Here is a 21,533-nt window from a genome sequence, read left to right as displayed (position 1 = left end):
TGTTGAATTATTAAATTTGGTCTGGGAGGTCCTAATTGTTTCGTTGCCAATTTATCTTCATTTGTTCGTCGACAAAAAGGAACTTCTTTCAAAGACACAATCCGCTCTTTTCTTAGTTACGTTCATGGTTACGTTACGTATGACGAAAGCGCGTAAGTGCAAGCCCTCAGACACCCATAGAGATTGTATTGAAAGCTCTGAGATTTGAAAAAAATAGATTTTACATGGGAGTCTATGACAGACTTCTGGGCGATTTTCAACCTGACTGAAATCGCCCCAAAAGGGGGGGTGGCCATTTGAAGCAATTGGACATTTAGTGGCAGTGTGGCACTGTGGCAGATCAGACGTCTAGATTACAACACTGATAACTACTGTTGCCGTGATATAATTGATTCGAAAAAAAATCCCTTCCTTTTCCCGTTTGGCAGTGCGTCGCCCATATCGCCCTATTGAACAGGCCGCCCCTGGCACAGATTGAACTGTTTTGAGGTGAAAGTTTGGTTTTGCAAGAAGAGTCTGAGGTTTTGTGAATGTAGCTTGAAAATTGGGTTTTGTGTTCACAGTTAAGAGAAAAGGAGAGCAGCTTTCAAGAAATGTGTCTTAGCAATCGAGAAAAACTGTAATTCCTGCAGTCAAATGACCAAATCGCCCTCTAGTGGCCTCATGGGTGAAATTTTATTAATATCTTTCATAATTTCATAATTAATTAACATTATTTAAAAAAAACTGCTGAAAATCCAGTGTTTCTATGTAAAACGGTTAGTTAGTTATATTTCAGTGCAAATTAGGATGCAGACTCAAACATGATTTTATTCAATTTAATAAATGCCATTTAGCAGACGCTTTTAACCAAAGTGACTTACAGTCATGCATGCATACATTTTACGTATGGGTGGCCCAGGGTATTGAACCCACAATCCTGGCGTTGCAAGTGATAACGTCAAGGAAGGGAGGATATCATTAATTTGTTAGAAAATGTTATTAATGTCATACAACTTCATTAAAGAGGCATAATATAGATGGAATACTTTAACACTGTGCTCTCTACAAGGGGTAGTCATAAAATACTGTCAAAACACCTTCCATCATGACATAGTCTATATACCATCACCCATCGTCATCAAATTCATCATTCCATTTTAATTCTTATACAAAACAAGACATGGAAAAACATTATAACATATAAGGATAATCCAGAAATCCAGAAAGGTGCCTAAAACTATGAATTACAAACATTGAACTGAAAGTGCAGTAGGAACAATGAGATAGCTACCTACAGTTCAACAAAACACCAAGGAAAAGAGCTTGGTTGGACAACAAAATCACTGGCAAAGCATTATGAGGGCGGCGGGCCTTGCAGTGGTTGAACACCTTCCCTGAGTTTGAACTGTAACGACCCTTTACTGTGAGTCAAACCTGGCAATACAAGACTAAATAGTCCGTTTGTGTATCAGTGCTGGTTGGAGTCTCAGTGGGGACTGGTATTATGTACAGTATGAGGAGATGAAGACAGTGCAGTAGTCGACAGTTCACTAGAACTATACAGTGGACACTATGAGAGCAGAACTGGCTAATGCTAACTAGCATCCAGGCTAGGGTCGTTTAACAGTGCACCGTTTGTGTTGAATGGAGAAGTTGACTAGTATGGGCTATCTGTTGTACTGTAGTTGTGCTCTTTACTATTATTGTCCTCTGGTTTTCGTAGAATGGAAGTTGAGGATAGGTTTACCGATTGCAGTAGACACTGTATTTCCGATGCAGAGGGGGGAAGCCCAAATTCCGCACCCCCGGTTCTGAGGTGCCGCAGTTAGGGCGAGCCTTTGCGATGGGGTAACGGATGCTCCCGTCAGCCAACCAGCCTGCGTCGCAGCGGTCCAATCCCATGAACCGCCAGGCGGCATAGAGCTGGCCCACCTTTGCGATGAGACCGCCGTCTGTGGTGCAGGCCGTCACCGCTTCGGTGAAGTTGAGCTTCTGGGGATGTTTCAGGAAGTATACTGTCCCTATGACAGAAAAGAGAGACAGGAGATAATAGTAAGTACTGAGCATGTCTAAGGAGGGGACAGATTAAAACAAAGTTTGACAATTCCAATCATTCACATTTCTCAATTACAAGTCCTGTTACACTTCTTTTTGCGGAAGTGTTTTGTATGTGTTTTGTTTTCATTTTACATTACATTTTAGTCATTTAGCAGACACTCTTATCCAGAGCGACTTTTACAGTTAGTGAGTGCACACATTTTCAAGGTGAGATGTTTTTTGGAGACCAATACGCACACACAAACACATGCACACACAGACACACACTCAGACCCACACACACACACACACACTGACCCTTTGGGGCGGCTGAGAAACAGAAGGCGTCAAAGAGGTGGAGGTGGCGGTGGCGTTGTCCGTAACTACGGAGACCGGGGGATAAGTCCACGCCCCCACAGGCCTCCCGCGGTGTGGTGATTGGGTACTGAGCAGTCCCGTCTGCCAACCAACCAGCGTTGCACCAGTCTAGCCCCTCCTCCCAGGTGGCAAAGAGCTGCTCAAAGGTGGCCAGGGTTGAGTCCTGCTCCTCACAAGCATGTTGGGCCCCCAGGAAGTTGAAATGGTAGCGTCCCTTCTTGGAACGGTAGGGAAATACCACTCCTATAACGGGGATAAAGTGAGACATTTGCTGGAGGGGTTAAAGTGCTATTGGATCCAGCAACTGTCCTTGCAGTGACAAATGCCAGTCATGACAGTCGTAAGGACAATAGGTTAAAGGTCATTTAAAAAACAGACCACAGCTTGAACTAGGGATGTGAACGTTTAAACGTTTAAACAAAATTGGGATCGTTACCGTTTAGATAAACTCCTTAACCGAATGTTGTTGTTTTTTTTACTAAATTAAAAACACAGTGCAGTTAAAAGGTCCCGATCATCATCATAAACGGAACATGTTTAATTAAACAAATACCTAATGCAACAAAGCTGTAAGGTTAGTAAAATATATATATCTTTCAAATTATTTTCCACGGATATAAAGCACTCCGCACTCCATCGTCGTTAACAGTTGGAAAAATAGCAGAGAGTGAGACAGGGAAGCGACAGCAGCGAAGTCCTGTATGGCAATACTTTGAGAAGTTAAATGAGAAGGTGGTGAAATGCAAACTTTGCGAGGTGGAATTGAGCTACAGTGGCAGTACAGGTGCAATGCTTAATCATCTGAAAGGGAGGCACTGTGAGACCCAAACCATTGCTGGCAGCAGCGCAGGCCCCCAACAATAGACATTAGAAAGGCTCTTCACTTCAAAGAAGTGCGATAAAGGACGGAGTGAGAAAATCACAGCGCTGATTACAGAAATGATGGCAGTTGATATGCAGCCATTGTCAATGGTAGAGGATGTCCCCTTCAATGCCCTGATGGCATGTACAGTGCCTTGCAAAAGTATTCATCCCCCTTGGCGTTTTTCCTATTTTGTTTCATTACAACCTTTAATTTAAATGGATTTTTATTTGGATTTAATGTAATGGACATACACAAAATAGTCCAAATTGGTGAAGTGAAATTAAGAAAATTACTTGTTTCCAAAAATTCTAAAAAATAAATAACGGAAAAGTGGTGCGTGCATATGTATTCACCCCCTTTGCTATGAAGCCCCTAAATAAGATCTGGTGCAACCAATTACCTTCAGAAGTCACATAATTAGTTTAAAAAGTCCACCTGTGTGCAATCTAAGTGTCACATGATCTGTCACATCCTCTCAGTATATATACACCTGTTCTGAAAGGCCCCAGAGTCTGCAACACCACTAAGCAAGGGGCACAACCAAGCAAGTGGCACCATGAAGACCAATGAGCTCTCCAAACAGGTCAGACAAAGTTGTGGAGAAGTACAGATCAGGGTTGGGTTATAAAAAAATATCAGAAACTTTGAACATCCCATGGAGCACCATTAAATCCATTATTTAAAAAATGGAAAGAATATGGCACCACAACAAACCTCCCAAGAGAGGGCCGCCCACCAAAACCCACAGACCAGGCAAGGAGGGCATTAATCAGAGAGGCAACAAAGAGACCAAAGATAACCCTGAAGGAGCTGCAAAGCTCCACAGCAGAGATTGGAGTATCTGTCCATAGGACCACTTTAAGCCGTACACTCCACAGAGCTGGGTTTTACGGAACAGTGGCCAGTAAAAAGAAAACAATAAGCAAACATGTTTGGTGTTCACCAAAAGGCATGTGGGATACTCCCCAAACATATGGAAGAAGGTACTCTGGTCAGATGAGACTAAAATTGAGCTTTTTGGCCATCAAGGAAAATGCTATGTCTGGCGCAAACCCAACACCTCTCATCACCCTGAGAACACCATCCCTACGTGGTGTGTGTGAACAGATGATCTCTGCATGTGTAGTTCCCACCGTAAAGCATGGAGGAGGAGGTGTTATGGTGTGGGGGTGCTTTGCTGGTGACACTGTCTGCGATTTATTTAGAATTCAAGGCACACTTAACCAGCATGGCTACCATAGCATTCTGCAGCGATACGCCATCACATCTGGTTTGGGCTTTCAACAGGACAATGACCCAACACACCTCCAGGCTGTGTTAGGGCTATTTTACCAAGAAGGAGAATGATGGAGTGCTGCATCAGATGACCTGGCCTCCACAATCCCCCGACCTCAACCCAATTAAGATGGTTTGGGAACTCCTTCAAGACTGTTGGAAAAGCATTCCAGGTGAAGCTGGTTGAGAGAATGCCAAGAGTGTGCAAAGCTGTCATCAAGGGAAAGGGTGGCTATTTGAAGAATCTCAAATATAAAATATTTCTGGTTACTACATGATTCCATATGTGTTATTTCATAGTTTTGATGTCTTCACATCATATATTCTACAATGTAAAAAATTGTAAAAATAAAGAAAAAGCCTTGAATGAGTAGGTGTGTCCAAACTTTTGACTGGTAGTGTATATATTATCGTTTAAATATTTAAACTATAAAAAAAATGGCTGTTTAAATGTCAAGAAAATGTTTACATTTGTCACTTCCCTATACTGAACGGAGTGACCCCTGTGATCTGTTGAGGGAGCAGACAGACAGACAAAAACACACACCTCGCAGCTCCAGCTCCACCGTCACGCTCTCGTCTTCCAGCCCGTCGATGACCTCACAGCGGTAGCGGCCCGTGTCGTTCTCGTGCAGCTCGTTGATCACCAAAGACATGTCCCCCGGCGCAGCCCGACGCAGGCGCACCCGCCCCTGGAAGCTGCCGTAGCTACGGTGACGGTTGCCCATGGCGACCATCACGTCTGTTTCGCGGGCGGTCTTACCGGCGCCGTTGGCGGGTAGCCAAGACCATTTGACCCGGGTCCGGCGGGGCCCGTTGATCTCGGGCTCGTAGCGGTAGTGACAGGGCAGGGTGATGTTACTGCCCCTGGCCGCCAACACCGAGGGCTGGGAGGACTCCACGTGGAGACGCACCCCGTTAAAGTAGACTGGAGAAGACACAGACAAGGACAGGACACAGGATAGATAAGAGTTATTTGGTACAGTAGATACTGGATAGGAACCAGGAATTATTCCTGACCATATGATCAGACCAGAGCCCCAGTAGAAAGTAGGAACTTGGGTCTGCCTTCAGTGTATTTGGGTCTTCCCAGGTAATCAGACCGTTTTTGGAACTCTTGGGAATGGTGCACCTATAATATCTAACCTGCTCTCAGTTGTGCAGCTGTATTTACAAAACATACTGTGTAGCACATGTTGAATAAATGAATACCCCTCCAGATGGTGTGTTGTCTGCTACACCTTAGGCATGGTCAGGCTTGTCACACTCAATGGAATGGAATTTGATCCTATATGTGAGTGGGCTCCACTTAAGATCATTATACCCTTTTAACATTTTCGTGCCAATCCAAACCAAACTGTGCTAGCTCTGATATTTTCTTTTCCAGCAGTTTCAGCAAACTTTGGTGGATGCATAATCAGGTCAGCCCAGTACAGCTTGGCTCAGCTTAGCTAGACTCTGTAGTGTGAACAGGGTATCTGTGTATTAATGAATATACTGTATTACATACTCTCTCCGTTGCCATCGCCATTCATGATGTTATGGTAGAAGAAGCCGTTGTTGTATATGGGGGCGGCATGGTTGCAGATCCAGAAGACCAGTAGGGGGTGTAGTGAGCTCAACATCCTCACAGTGGAGCACTGGATCTGACTTCTTCTGAAAGGGATGCATGTCAGCACAGGCTTTAAAGACACCATTTACAATTGGTGAAATGGATGGACTCGACTCGGACTCGATGGTCCAACATGGTTAATTCCACTCAATTGTCTCCTATCTTATCAAATCCATAGCCGCGGGAGTAGTTGGGGGTGGGTTATATTTGGTTTAAAGGTTTGTGGAATGGCGTGTACAATGTTATACTCAACCTCATCATACATAGGCTACATTGACTAATTTAGCCTACTTGTGGAACAGTGCAACATGAAATATATGCATAATATACACTATCAAGGCAAACTCCAAATACTGACATCAATGTGAAATATCAACATCAATGTGAAAGTAACCGGAGCATAAAACAGCTGCCAGCTAAATCCTACACATGCCCTGAAATAAAAGGCAAACACCAAAGGAATTACTCAGGCCTACAATCGACGAAGAGGTATAAAGACAAACAAACTCCACCAAGGAATGAAGACAGATCTACACATTAAGGCAGCGCCCGTGATTCAGCATCGCTGAATGGACAGCGCCTTGGTATAGTGGAGCTCTGTTGGGTGAATGGACAGCCTCTCTGTAGCTAAAATTAGGCTATTCAGTTTTTGGGCAATTATAAATTTTCTGGGCACAGTTCAGTAGCCAACAATGCTTATATGAAAATCATAACTGGCACGCAGATCTTTAGAAATTGTTGGATCAACTGTAAATTGTCACTCATATGAAAAAGACCCCCTGCTATAGGCCATATGAAGTCACCCTTGTGGAACGGCGCATACAGTGTACTATTACAGTGTACAATTACAGTGTCATTGTCTCGTGCTTTTCCCACCAACATTGTTGCTCTGCATTCAGAGATGTTCCTTATACAGTGAGGGAACAAATATATTTGATCCCCTGCTGATTTTGTACGTTTACCCACTGAAAAAGAAATTATCCGTTTATAATTTTAATGGTAGGTTTATTTGAACAGTGAGAGACAGAATAACAACAAAGAAATCCAGAAAAAATGCATGTCAAAGATGTTATAAATTGATTTGCAGGGGAATAAGTATTGGACCCCCTCTCAATCAGAAAGATTTCTGGCTCCCAGGTGTCTTTTATACAGGTAACGAGCTGAGATTAGGAGCACACTCTTAAAGGGAGTGCTCCTAATCTTAGCTTGTTACCTGTATAAAAGACACCTGTCCACAGAAGCAATCAATCAATCAGATTCCAAACTCTCCACCATGGCCAAGACCAAAGAGCTCCCCAAGGATGTCAGGGACAGGATTGTAGACCTACACAAGGCTGGAATGGGCTACAAGACCATCGCCAAGCAGCTTGGTGAGAAGGTGACAACAGTTGGTGCGATTATTCACAAATGGAAGAAACACAAAAGACCTGTCAATCTCCCTCGGCCTGGGGCTCCATGCAATATCTCACCTTGTGGAGTTGCAATGATCATGAGAACGGTGAGGAATCAGCCCAGAACTACACGGGAGGATCTTGTCAATGATCTCAAGGCAGCTGGGGCCATAGTCACCAAGAAAACAATTGGTAACACACTACGCCGTGAAGGACTGAAATCCTGCAGCGCCCGCAAGGTCCCCCTGCTCAAGAAAGCACATATACAGGGCCGTCTGAAGTTTGCCAATGAACATCTGAATGATTCAGAGGAGAACTGGGTGAAAGTGTTGTGGTCAGATGAGACCAAAATCGAGCTCTTTGGCAAACTCAACTCGCCGTGTTTGGAGGAGGAGGAATGCTGCCTATGACCCCAAGAACACCATCCCCACCGTCAAACATGGAGGTGGAAACATTATGCTTTGGAGGTGTTTTTCTGCTAAGGGGACAGGACAACTTCACCGCATCAAAGGGACGATGGACGGGGCCATGTACCGTCAAATCTTGGGTGAGAACATCCTTCCCTCAGCCAGGGCATTGAAAATGGGTTGTGGATGGGTATTCCAGCATGACAATGACCCAAAACACACGGCCAAGGCAACAAAGGAGTGGCTCAAGAAGAAGCACATTAAGGTCCTGGAGTGGCCTAGCCAGTCTCCAGACCTTAATCCCATAGAAAATCTGTGGAGGGAGTTGAAGGTTCGAGTTGCCAAACGTCAGGCTCAAAACCTTAATGACTTGGAGAAGATCTGCAAAGAGGAGTGGAACAAAATCCGTCCTGAGATGTGTGCAAACCTTGTGGCCAACTACAAGAAACATCTGACCTCTGTGATTGCCAACAAGGGTTTTGCCACCAAGTACTAAGTCATGTTTTGCAGAGGGGTCAAATACTTATTTCCCTCATTAAAATGCAAATCAATTTATAAAAATTTGGACATGCGTTTTTCTGGATTTTTGTTGTTGTTATTCTGTCTCTCACTGTTCAAATAAATCTACCATTAAAATTATAGGCTGATCATGTCTTTGTCAGTGGGAAAATGTACAAAATCAGCAGGGAATCAAATACTTTTTTCCCTCACTGTAAGGTGTGCACCCAACTCATTTTTGTATTTGCCTGTCTGCGTTATTCGCCAGGGAAGGGAAACATTCTGCGAATATTGAAGCATTGCATCAATAAGGTGTTTCTGAGAATATTGAAACATTTTGTATCAACAAGACTGCTCCGAGAATATTAATATTGCAGCCAACGCGGAGGCCGCCTGCAAAACATTTTCCTCGGGCCAACTTCTCTGTCGGACATTATTGTGTTGCCTATGCAGCATCTGGGTGCTCAATATATACCCCCCAAAAAACTGCCCTACATCCACACTATAGATAAATAACTTAGCAAAATGTAATGATGTTTTGCCAGCAAGATTGATCTGTTAGAATATCACATTTAATTCAGGAAGCTGGAGAAGTAAGACTGATAGAGTGAGAGGTGGAAATGCATTATACCAGAGGCAGGTAGGCTACAGGTAGGGATGAAGGCAGAGGATGATGATGTTGGCATACAGCAAGTAGTTAAAAAGTTAGCCCAACTAGGTGATCATTAACTATTTGCATTATCTCAATTGTCATTCTGTCACTGCATGACAATGCACAATTGTTATAGCCTACAACTGTTATTGTCTTTGAAGCCAAAAACAAGACATGTATTTTGGGGAAATGCTCTAAATAGCAAGTTGTTCAGTTGTTTATTTTCATACCAATAGGCCTACATGAAACCAAAATTGCACTAGCCTACTGGGCTTATTATTATTATTTCTGGCGGCAGGTGGAGAAGCCCCCAACCAAAACCCAAAGGCTATAGCCGGTGCTGCTCAGATAGAACATGGCATAAGCCATGGCAAAATGTGTAGAATAGCACGAGATGTTTTCCAATTTGTAAGTCGCTCTGGATAAGAGCGTCTGCTAAATGATGTAAATGTAAATGTAAATGTGCTTAAAAAAATAACCCTGGCCTACAGCACATGACAAAAAGTCACAAAATCACATACAGTATGTGCTTTCATGTTGAAGTATTACATTTCTGAAAAATAAAAAAAAAACAGTCCCATAATAAAAAGAAATCGAAATACAGGCTTGAATTGTTCAGTCACAGTGTATAGTCCAGCAGCTAATGCTGTTTTCACGTGCTATCGGAGTTATCGTCAGTTCCTATTTCGGACTGGGAAGTTTCACTTGACCCTCCAAGGGGGCACTGAGAAAATGTTGTTGCCCGAATTGCCGAGTGTCACCACTGACCTTTTACCCTTTCAACCAACGGATGACAACAAGTCGGTTTTTGACAATAATATGGGTAATGTAGCTAGTTTTGCCATAATGTCAATGTTAAGCAAGCTAGCTAACTTTACTATAAGCAATGTTAGCTAGCTTATCAAGCTAGTTAAAATCATATTGGGTGAATATACAGTGGGGAAAAAAAGTATTTAGTCAGCCACCAATTGTGCAAGTTCTCCCACTTAAAAAGATGAGAGAGGCCTGTAATTTTCATAATAGGGACACGTCAAGTATGACAGACAAAATTAGATTTTTTTTCTCCATTATTTGCAAATTATGGTGGAAAATAAGTATTTGGTCAATAACAAAAGTTTCTCAATACTTTGTTATATACCCTTTGTTGGCAATGACACAGGTCAAACGTTTTCTGTAAGTCTTCACAAGGTTTTCACACACTGTTGCTGGTATTTTGGCCCATTCCTCCATGCAGGTCTCCTCTAGAGCAGTGATGTTTTGGGGCTGTCGCTGGGCAACACAGACTTTCAACTCCCTCCAAAGATTTTCTATGGGGTTGAGATCTGGAGACTGGCTAGGCCACTCCAGGACCTTGAAATGCTTCTTACGAAGCCACTCCTTCGTTGCCCGGGCGGTGTGTTTGGGATCATTGTCATGCTGAAAAACCCAGCCACGTTTCATCTTCAATGCCCTTGCTGATGGAAGGAGGTTTTCACTCAAAATCTCACGATACATGGCCCCATTCATTCTTTCCTTTACACGGATCAGTCGTCCTGGTCCCTTTGCAGAAAAACAGCCCCAAAGCATGATGTTTCCACCCCCATGCTTCCCAGTAGGTATGGTGTTCTTTGGATGCAACTCAGCATTCTTTGTCCTCCAAACACGACGAGTTGAGTTTTTACCAAAAAGTTATATTTTGGTTTCATCTGACCATATGACATTCTCCCAATCCTCTTCTGGATCATCCAAATGCACTCCAGCAAAATTCAGACGGGCCTGGACATGTACTGGCTTAAGCAGGGGGACACGTCTGGCACTGCAGGATTTGAGTCCCTGGCGGCGTAGTGTGTTACTGATGGTAGGCTTTGTTACTTTGGTCCCAGCTCTCTGCAGGTCATTCACTAGGTCCCCCTGTGTGGTTCTGGGATTTTTGCTCACCGTTCTTGTGATCATTTTGACCCCACGGGGTGAGATCTTGTGTGGAGTCCCAGATCGAGGGAGATTATCAGTGGTCTTGTATGTCTTCCATTTCTTAATAATTGCTCCCACAGTTGATTTCTTCAAACCAAGCTGCTTACCTATTGCAGATTCAGTCTTCCCAGCCTGGTGCAGGTCTACAATTTTGTTTCTGGTGTCCTTTGACAGCTCTTTGGTCTTGGCCATTGTGGAGTTTGGAGTGTGACTGTTTGAGGTTGTGGACAGGTGTCTTTTATACTGATAACAAGTTCAAACAGGTGCCATTAATACAGGTAACGAGTGGAGGACAGAGGAGCCTCTTAAAGAAGAAGTTACAGGTCTGTGAGAGCCAGAAATCTTGCTTGTTTGTAGGTGACCAAATACTTATTTTCCACCATAATTTGCAAATAAATTCATAAAAAATCCTAGAATGTGATTTTCTGGAAAAAAAAATCTCAATTTGTCTGTCATAGTTGACGTGTACCTATGATGAAAATTACAGGCCTCTCTCATCTTTTTAAGTGGGAGAACTTGCACAATTGGTGGCTGACTAAATACTTTTTTTCCCCACTGTATATTGTTCAGACCAAAAAGCATGTCAAATTTGTGTGAAATCTGTGTCAAGTGTCAAATTTGAGGTGAATTGTGGACTTTGTGATAGAGGCACCAAATTTTATATGTTATGATAGAAGTCTAAAACCCACCCCCTTACCCCTTCAAAAAACAAACAAAGGCATATGGTTTTCAACCTGTCAGTTGGAGCTGTAGTCGGACCCTGAAAGCGACAAACTTCCACAGGTGTGTGGGCTACTTTGTTTTGTCATCAAAATACATCATGCATCCTAATTTGCTATATTATTGTTGTACTGTTTTCAATAAGTCACCAGAAGATGCAGACAGGTCCCAGAACAGCTGATAGAAGAATTAATGACTAATTATTAATGACTAATTATTACACCCTGAAACTGTGTGAAAAGTGTTAGAATCATAAGACTATAATCTGATAATGTGCGTAGCTTAGTTAGAAGTACAATGAGGCAGTCAGAATATTGTGAGAACGCAGATAACTGAGGAATGCAGCCTGCCCGAGCAGGGAGTAAACTATGATAAGAACATGTGTGTGTGACCTGATGGTCAGGAGAGCAGAGGAAAACATGAGCTAAACTCATGTACAGTGGAAATATACAGCCTGCCTAAAGCGGGGTGGGATTTTTGTATGACGTGTGTGTATAAAAGATGGACTCTGAAATTGTGATAACAGAATTCTCAATGAATAAAGATCTCTGACTATTGCAACTGGGAGCTCTGTCCGTTTCTTGATCCAAAAGCCTTACAACCTTTTGGGAGATGCACAGAGACACTGAAATAGTTGAGTTCAACCATTGAGAGTAAAAAATTATCTTAACAACAGCCTGTTTGCAGGGTGGACCATCGTGGCATAACCTGTCTGCTGTCTATTCATTACAGTAAACCATGATTATCTACAGGGCAGACTATAGGCCTAGGCGTCTCAATTTTAGCTAGCTAACGTTAGCATTACTAGCTATTTTTGACGAACTTGGCTAGCTAATAGCAACATTGTCATCGCTCTAAAATAAATTTGACAACATCATAATGATGGCATAGCTGTTTTCTTAAGTGATAATGCCCTCGAAGCCAGTGTTTGGAGGATATACAGCAAACCGTGCCAATATATCCTCCAAACACCGGCTTCAAGGGCATTATCTCTTTTATACAACGGGTTACCAACATATCAATCAAATTTATTTATAAAGCCCTTTTTACATCAGCAGATGTCACAAAGTGCTATACAGAAACCCAGCCTAAAACCCCAAACAGCAAGCAATGCAGATGTAGAAGCACAGTGGCTAGGAAAAACTCCATAGAAAGGAACCTAGGAAGAAACCTAGAGAGGAACCAGGCTCTGAGGGGTGGCCAGTCCTCTTCTGGCTGTGCCGGGTGGAGATTATAAGAGTACATGGCCATTTAAGGCCAGATTGTTCTTCAATATGTTCAAACGTTCATAGATGACCAGCAGGGTCAAATAACAATCAGTGGTTGTAGAGGGTGCAACAGGTCAGTACCTCAGGAGTAAATGTCAGTTGGCTTTTCAAAGCCGAGCATTCAGAGGTCGAGACAGCAGGTGCGGTAGAGAGAGAGTCGAAAACAGCAGGTCCGTGACAAGGTAGCACGTCCGGTGAACAGGTCAGGGTTCCCTAGCCGCAGGCAGAACAGTTGAAACTGGAGCAGCAGCACGACCAGGTGGACTGGGGACAGCCAGGAGTCATCAGGCCAGGTAGTCCGGAGGCATGATCCTAGGGCTCAGGTCCTCCGGGAGGGGAGGGAGAGAGAGAGAATTAGAGGGAGCATACTTAAATTCACACAGGACACCAGATAAGACAGGAGAATTACACCAGATATAACAGACTGACCCTACCCCCCCGGCACATAGACTATTGAAGCAGAGATACTGGAGACTGAGACAGGGGTGGGTCGGGGGACACTGTGGCCCCGTCCCCGGACAGGGCCAACCAGGCAGGATATAACTCCACCGACTTTGCCAAAGCACAGCCCCCACACCACTAGAGGGATATCAACAGACCACCAACCTACTACCCTGAGACAAGGCTGAGTATAGCCCACGAAGATCTCCTCCACCGCACGAGCCCGAGGGGGCGCAAAACCGGACAGGAAGATCACGTCTGTGACTCAACCCACTCAAGTGACGCACCCCTCCTAGGGACGGCATGGAAGAGCACTAGTAAGCCAGGGACACACCATGCATAATAGGGTCAGAGGCAGAGAATCCCAGTGGAGAGAGGGGAGCCGGTCAGGCAGAGACAGCATGGGCGGTCGTCAGATTGAAAACAGGTTGAAAACCACATATTCAAATAATGATTGACAATTTCATCCTTCCATGAGATATAGCCCATAGTCGACACAAATCTAGGGTTGTTACCCAAGGTGGCTGGTCGTTCATTCTATCGGTTAGGTTGCCAGAGACGCGACCCAGTTGTTAAGTATTTTTCTTCTAAATATATGGACACTACCCAGTCGTTTGTTCTAAATTTTCCATTGCCATGATGGCTGGCAAAGTTCTTATCCCTTGTTTGCTAGCTAGCCAACTTTGGCTAACATAGTCACGTCAAACACTGCAGCCAGAATAACAGTAAAGTAGCTGCATTTGCATTTGTTTAAGCTGTTTTCTATTGACATTTGTTGGTATACATACAGAAGAATCAGCTAATGATGCGAGATTTCGCCTGGCTTGTTTCCAAGCCACACTTTCGACTAAATCTTCCTCAGTGCCAATCGAAAATGCATTGAGTAGAACTTTTAGTCGGGCATCAGTCTTCAAAATAACGTTCAAAACGAAACGTGCAACCCATGAATAGCATGTTCTTTACGTTTAATAATATATAGATGAATAACTATCTCTAAACCAGTGTTTCCCAAACTCGGTCTTCGGAACCAAAAGGGGGGCACGTTTTGGTTTTTGCCCTAGCACTACACAGCTGATTCAAGTAATCAACTAATCATCAAGCTTTGATCATTTGAATCAGCTGTGTAGTGTTAGGGCAAAAAACAAAATGTCCACCCCTTGGGGTCCCAAGGACCGAGTTTGGGAAACTCTGCTCTAGACACTTACTTCTTGAATGGTTACTGCCGCTGCTGGGTGAAAGATGGATGGATGGAGGATCAAGCTGCTGGCAAATCCACGTATCTACATAGCCTGATTTGCAATGTAGTCCAATGCGAAGTGTGCTCAAATGCCCATGGATTGAATTTCTCTGGCCAAATCAGACGAAGTGATTGTTCGGATGGAAGACAGTGCAAAGAAACATTTGCTGCCTTGCAGCCAACACAATTTATCTTGGTTTTGCTCATTGCTTTAAAGTAGGAAGTAACTCCAGAAATGTTTGGTCTTTGGTAGCTTAACTCTGCACGCTGCCAACAATGAGGAATGGAATGTCAATATGATCGGGCGGGGCCAGCAGCAGTGTAACAGGATATTTAAGCAATAAGGCCTGAGGAGGTATGGTATATGGCCAATATTCCATTGCTAAGGGCTGTTCTTATGCACTACACAACGCAGAGTGCCTGGAAACAGCCCTTAGCCGTGGTATATTGGCCATATCCACAAACCTCTGAGGTTCCTTATTGCTATTATAAAACTGGTTACTAACATAAATAGACCAGGCACTGTATATGTATCCTTTAAGGTTTATGCAGAAATGTGGTGAAAATATAATAGTGATGCGCAGGTCAGCTCTTTGTTTACCCGCACCCGCACGCATTTGCTAAAAACCCATCCGCAACCGCCTGACTATATGTGAGAAAGTGAAAATCTGATGCTCGCACCCGGCCCTAACCCGCTAATATAGAAAACATGCTGTACAGTCGGAGATGCCAAAGCAATTTTTTGCCAGGGCTTTTTAGATAGGCCTATGTTGCTGCTTATATTTTCCAACAATTTGGTAGGCTATTTGTTTGTCAACTTGTCAATAATTAGATACATGCAGTTTGTCTTCTGTCATTACTTGCTGCTCTAGAAATAAACCCTTGCTTACCAGAATAATGGCATAAATCGATAGAATGAATCCTTGAATCTAGTTGACATTGGTAAAGTTCTCTCTCATCTCTTCTTCTCTCCAGCAGCAAAGACGTAGGTTTGACAAGTTTTAAGGAAATTAAAAGCTGTGAAAACTACCCAACATGTTTCTGATAAGATTTCAGTTAGACTTGGATGCATATTTTATGTGGTTGAAATACTATCAGCTTTTATAAATAAATGATAAACAGCTTCTATCTCCAGGCCATCAGACTGTTAAACAGTCACTACTAGCCGGTCTGAACCATAGTCACTGTTACTAGCCGGCTACCACTTGGCTACCCTGCACCTTACAGACTGCTTTGCCCTATGTACATAGAGTCATTGAACACTGGTCACTTTAATAATGTTTACATACAGTCCCTAACTGCACATTCATTCTCTCAAGATAAATAATATTTCTCCACGCCTGTTCCCAAGTCAAAATGTACATTTGGTGTATAATTTACTGCAAGAAATGCTTAATTCTGCAGGAGTTAATATTATATTAGGCTATGTGCAGTGGCGACCTGTCATTCAGGGCAGGTGGGGCAGAGTATATTATTTTGGCATTAAAACGTGTCACATGTCAGTTTGCAAACAATATACAAAATCAAAAAAATCATTGAGTTAATAAACCCACATACAAACAGTCAATTTTTTTGCTTTCTTGAGTAAGGCAGCTCCCAAATGCAGGTGTTTCAGCCTAGCTAAGTGCTTTCTGTGGTGGTGGGGCAGCTAGCGGAAAATACGGAGCGTAGGGGTTGGTAATGTTTTCTAGTTGCACCGTGATTGGCTCAATGTTCTGTCACTCATGGGGACACTACGTCACTGCAAAATCGATGGGTAGAACTCGAAAATTCAAGCCCCTTGGGTGCTGCCATAGAGTTACATTAGAAGTGCCAATCCAAGAAGGCACAAGGTCATTTCACCACTGGCTATGTCAGAGGTTACAGTCAGTGTCCAGATTTCAGGCTACTATTCAATTTAACCCATCTGAACAGTAGCCTACAGTTCCCTTGACGTGCCATATTTAAGTCAGTCTTGTGACTGTAGAATCTGTATAGCACCTCACAATCATTACATTTTAGTCACTTAGCAGACGCTCTTATCCAGAGTGACTTACAATTAGTGAGTGCATACATTTTTTTTTTTCATACTGGCCCCCCATGGGAATCAAACCCACAACCCTGGCGTTGCAAATGTCATGCTCTACCAACTGAGCTACATCCCTGCCTGCCATTCCCTCACCTACCCTGGACAACTTGTGCGCCACCCCATGGGTTTCCCAGTCACGACCAGCTACGACAGAGCCTGGATTCGAACCAGGAGCTCTAGTGGCACAGCAATGCAGTGCCTTAGACCACTGCGCCACTCACACATAACATAGCCAGCACTGCTTTTATCCTCTTTTACCACTTCACGACATTTTCCCCAAGCATTAGGCTACTGTTCTGGCACTCCCTTCCATTTATTTTCAACTCTCCATTTCACATCTTTTCTCTTACTGAATTCAACTCTTACATTGTTGTTTTTGCCTCAGTGGATGGATGTTAACTTTTTCTGCCTAAGTTCCAGGGCGTACAGTTAAACGCGTTGAAACTATACGCGTTGCATGGTCTATCCATATCTGCATTGACCATGCAGCATTTATGGTGATATGGCCTCTGCAGAAGTCAGGGCATTCATACTTCTGGTGCTTCACAGAAGTTGTCAAGGAAGTGAGTTTGTGTTTATACCTCCTGCCCTCACCTACGGTCAACCAATCATGTCAATGCGGAGCTATACAGAGCCCTCCGCATTGTTTCAAAATTTGAGAGGCGCACAGCGATGCGATGTGGTACCGAGCTCAATTTGGCCTATGGGTGCCCCCGGAGTCTAGGCAATTGTCAAGCCATCCATACCGGGCCTCCGACCACATTTTCGGATCAAGCATAAAATGGCTCTTAGGCCCTAAAGCTTAGGCTTAGGCTACGGAGAAACACCAGATAAAAATAATGAAACAAAAAGCTAAATGTAGCCTATTTATTTAATTGCACAATAGTTATATATTTATGGTTTTTTATGCATTGTTTTCACTTTATTCAACCCACCCGCAACCCAACCGCCCTTCATCCACAGAGTGCGAATTATATCGTGACATTCAGGGATTTCTATTTTTGTAAAGACATGCCATTTAATGGTAAAGATTTGGTGTATCATTTACTGCAAGAAATGCATAAATCTGCAGGAGTTAATATTATATTAGGCTATGTGCCGTGGCTACCCGTCATTCAGGGCAATACATGTTTTCACCTTATTCTTGTCAAACAAATCACTTCAAAATGGGAAATGTTCACCACTCCAAAATAATTCCAGCATCCAAAAGTGCACTGTGCACTCGCGCCATTTGATGAATGGAAAGAGATACCAGAAAAGTGTAATGACATTCGGCTTATAGCCTGAATTAATTGATTCATCTTGCTGACAAAGGACCTTTTTTGTAGAAAGAAAAGTTGGGACACCTGAAAGGGGGCTGATATACATGACTGTCCAGGGCTGACAAGTGCAGCCACATGGGACATATATTAAAAGCTATACATTATTCAATCATCTATTTGGCATCACTCAAAACAGTTTAGTTTAACGTAAAAATAAGACTACTTACAAATTTAAGTTGTTCTCCGGCCAGAAAACGGACAACGTCGTGTCAATTCATGTTCCCCTGATGTTACTTTGTGAGATCTACACTGTCTGTCTGGGCAATTCTTCCCATTGGCATTTTCAGGGAGAACACGAGTTGCGACGCATTGAGAGGAAAGTGACCTCATCGTTCGCAACAACAACAAAAAATCTGGCACAAAAGCATAAACGCTGCAAGACGTTTACTATTGCATTACAAAGTGATTTCACAACAATGAATGTACTTATTGATCTTTTCAATATTCCCTTTACTAGCCTACCCTAATTTACAGGTGAATTTAATGAAAAATGTAATCCAATGATTAATCAATCAGATGTATTTTATAAAGCCCTTTTTACATCAGCAGTTGTCAAAGTGTTTTACAGATATCAAGCCTAAAACCCCAAAGATCAAGCAATGGAGATGCAGAAGCACACACGCATCCAATAGTTTATGGTTTTCCCATTATCATTTTATACATCGGGGCAACCTCAATTAGGATATGTTTCTCATGACGAGCCACATACCTTAATGTTCCTATTCATATTAAATATGTAATATGTATATATGTAATTAACCAACTTTGTTTTATTACTTTGAAACAATATGCCTATGCCACAAAATAATTTCCAAAATGAATTAACTCAACTTCCAGATTAGAATAAATAGATATTAGGCCTATCAAATACTGACAAATATGAATGAGCGATCTGTATTCACATGTTCAAGACTCTCAATGAGGCTTTGGTTTATTGGTATTTTCTCTGAAAATGAAGTGGTTAGCTCAATCCTGTATTTCTGCTATGGTAAGGCAGGCTGATGAAATATATTATTTGATTCATGTTTTGCCTCGACCTTGAATAGCACTGTCAATATTGTAACTTTGGCTCATATTTCAGTGGAGTGCTGAAATAATAGCAGCAGTGGTGGAAAACAACGACAATTCCAGGTCTCCTCAGAGACCTCTGAAGTGTGTTGATTTTCCACTGTAAAGTATAGCAGTTATCATAGTGCAGATGTGGGATGTTTTCATACTTTCCTACACATGCTAAGCCCCATAGGGAGTTAGAAGGTATATAAACACAGCAAAAAAGTGTAAATATTTGTATGAACATAACAAGATTCAACAACTGAGACATAAACTGAACAAGTTCCACAGACATGTGACTAACATAAATTGAATAATGTGTCCCTGAACAAAGGGGGGGGTCAAAATCAAAAGTAAGTATCTGGTGAGGCCACCAGCTGCATTAAGTACTGCAGTGCATCTCCTCCTCATGGACTGCACCAGATTTGCCAGTTCTTGCTGTGAGATGTTACCCCACTCTTCCACCAAGGCACCTGCAAGTTCCCAGACATTTCTGGGGGGAATGGCCCTAGCCCTCACCCTCCGATCCAACAGGTCCCAGACGTGCTCAATGGATGTGAGATCCGGGCTCTTCGCTGGCCATGGCAGAACACTGACATTCCTGTCTTGCACGAAATCACGCACAGAACGAGCAGTATGGCTGGTGGCATTGTCATGCTGGAGGGTCATGTCAGGATGAGCCTGCAGGAAGGGTACCACATGAGGGAGGAGGATGTCTTCCCTGTAACGCACAGTGTTGAGATTGCCTGCAATGACAACAAGCTCAGTCCGATGATGCTGTGACACACCGCCCCAGACCATGACGGACCCTCCACCTCCAAATCGATCCCGCTCCAGAGTACAGGCCTCGGTTTAACGTTCATTCCTTCAACGACAAACGCGAATCCGACCATCACCCCTGGTGAGACAAACCGCGATTCGTCAGTGAAGAGCACTTTTTGCCAGTCTTGTCTGGTCCAGCGATGGTGGGTTTGTGCCCATAGGCGACGTTGTTGCCGGTGATGTCTGGTGAGGACCTGCCTTACAACAGGCCTACAAGCCCTCAGTCCAGCCTCTCTCAGCCTATTGCAGACAGTCTGAGCACTGATGGAGGGATTGTGCGTTCCTGGTGTAACTAGGGCAGTTGTTGTTGCCGTCCTGTACCTGTCCCGCAGGTGTGATGTTCGGATGTACTGATCCTGTGCAGGTGTTGTTACACGTGGTCTGCCACTGCGAGGACGATCAGCTGTCCATCCTGTCTCCCTGTAGTCTTAGGCATTTCACAGTACGGACATTGCAATTTATTGCCCTGGCCACATCTGCAGTCCTCATGCCTCCTTGCAGCATGCCTAAGGCACGTTCACACAGATGAGCAGGGACCCTGGGCATCTTTCTTTTGGTGTTTTTCAGTCAGTAGAAAGGCCTCTTTAGTGTCTTAAGTTTTCCTAACTGTGACCTTAATTGCCTACCGTCTGTAAGCTGTTAGTGTCTTAATGGTCGTTCCACACGTGCATGTTCATTAATTTTTTATGGTTCATTGAACAAGGATGGAAAAACAGTGTTTAAACCCTTTACAATGAAGATATGTGAAGTTATTTGGATTTTTACAAATTATCTTTGAAAGACAGGCACTTCTTTTTTTGCTGAGTTTACTACCTCTACACATGCACATACACACATAAAACCTATGCACACACACACACACACACACCCCTCTCTTTGCCACCCCACCTCAAGATCAAGAGCGAGACCCCTACACACGCTATGGTTTTCCCCGCTGCTTCCTCTGGGGCGAGCACTTTGTACATCCAGCTGTTATTTTAGTATCACTGGTGCCAGTTCTTCTAACACCTCAGTAGTAATGTCACATGATGTATTTAGTCACACGTTATAGTCACATGCACACACACAATAGAAACACTATACACAGCTACTGAGGGAAGGAGGAAAAAACCCATTGAAACTAGCAGGATGTCAGACTACAATCAACTCCCCCTCTCTCCCCATGGACAGACCCCCCCAACCCATCCCCATCCTAGACTCCACCACAAACACGCATGCACACACACTCACACAGAGAGGCATGCACACACGCACAACCCATCCTACACCCTCACCACAACCACCCCCCACCCATCTTCCTCGCTCTGCTTAATGCCCACAGCCCCCGGCTCTGTGCTGGCCTGGGCGACACCCATTTAACTTTGCCAATCTCACTGACACACAGCCATTACTGGTGCGTTTGAAGAGTCCCAGTTGCTGCTCTTCCCAAAGCCCAGATGAAAGCCTCTGCCTGGGGCTCCGAATACCAGGGCCCTATGAACTGAAGGGGTGACTGGATCCAGGGGTATAATTTCTACTGTCAACAGGGAAGCCAGTTTGTGTTGGATGAGGCACTTCC

The 21,533-nt window shown here is 43.5% G+C and overlaps 1 protein-coding gene across 1 annotated transcript; it reads right to left on the bottom strand.

Annotated features, from left to right (window-relative positions):
* Positions 1 to 655: 655 nt before the first annotated feature.
* hapln3 (hyaluronan and proteoglycan link protein 3) lies at positions 656 to 18,362 on the bottom strand. Its single transcript, XM_084168544.1, has 5 exons — positions 18,271 to 18,362; positions 6,048 to 6,193; positions 5,085 to 5,465; positions 2,338 to 2,640; positions 656 to 2,003 (listed from the first exon to the last, which is right to left on the bottom strand). The coding sequence occupies exons 2-5, from the start codon at positions 6,160 to 6,162 to the stop codon at positions 1,726 to 1,728; spliced, it is 1,077 nt and encodes a 358-aa protein (XP_084024670.1). The 5' UTR covers positions 6,163 to 6,193; positions 18,271 to 18,362; the 3' UTR covers positions 656 to 1,725.
* Positions 18,363 to 21,533: the final 3,171 nt, after the last annotated feature.

Source organism: Coregonus lavaretus, assembly GCF_964263955.1.
Source record: "Coregonus lavaretus genome assembly, chromosome: 9".
NCBI lineage: Eukaryota > Metazoa > Chordata > Actinopteri > Salmoniformes > Salmonidae > Coregonus > Coregonus lavaretus.
The sequence above is the reverse complement of the archived record's forward strand: the minus strand, read 5'-3'. Positions and strand labels throughout refer to the sequence as shown.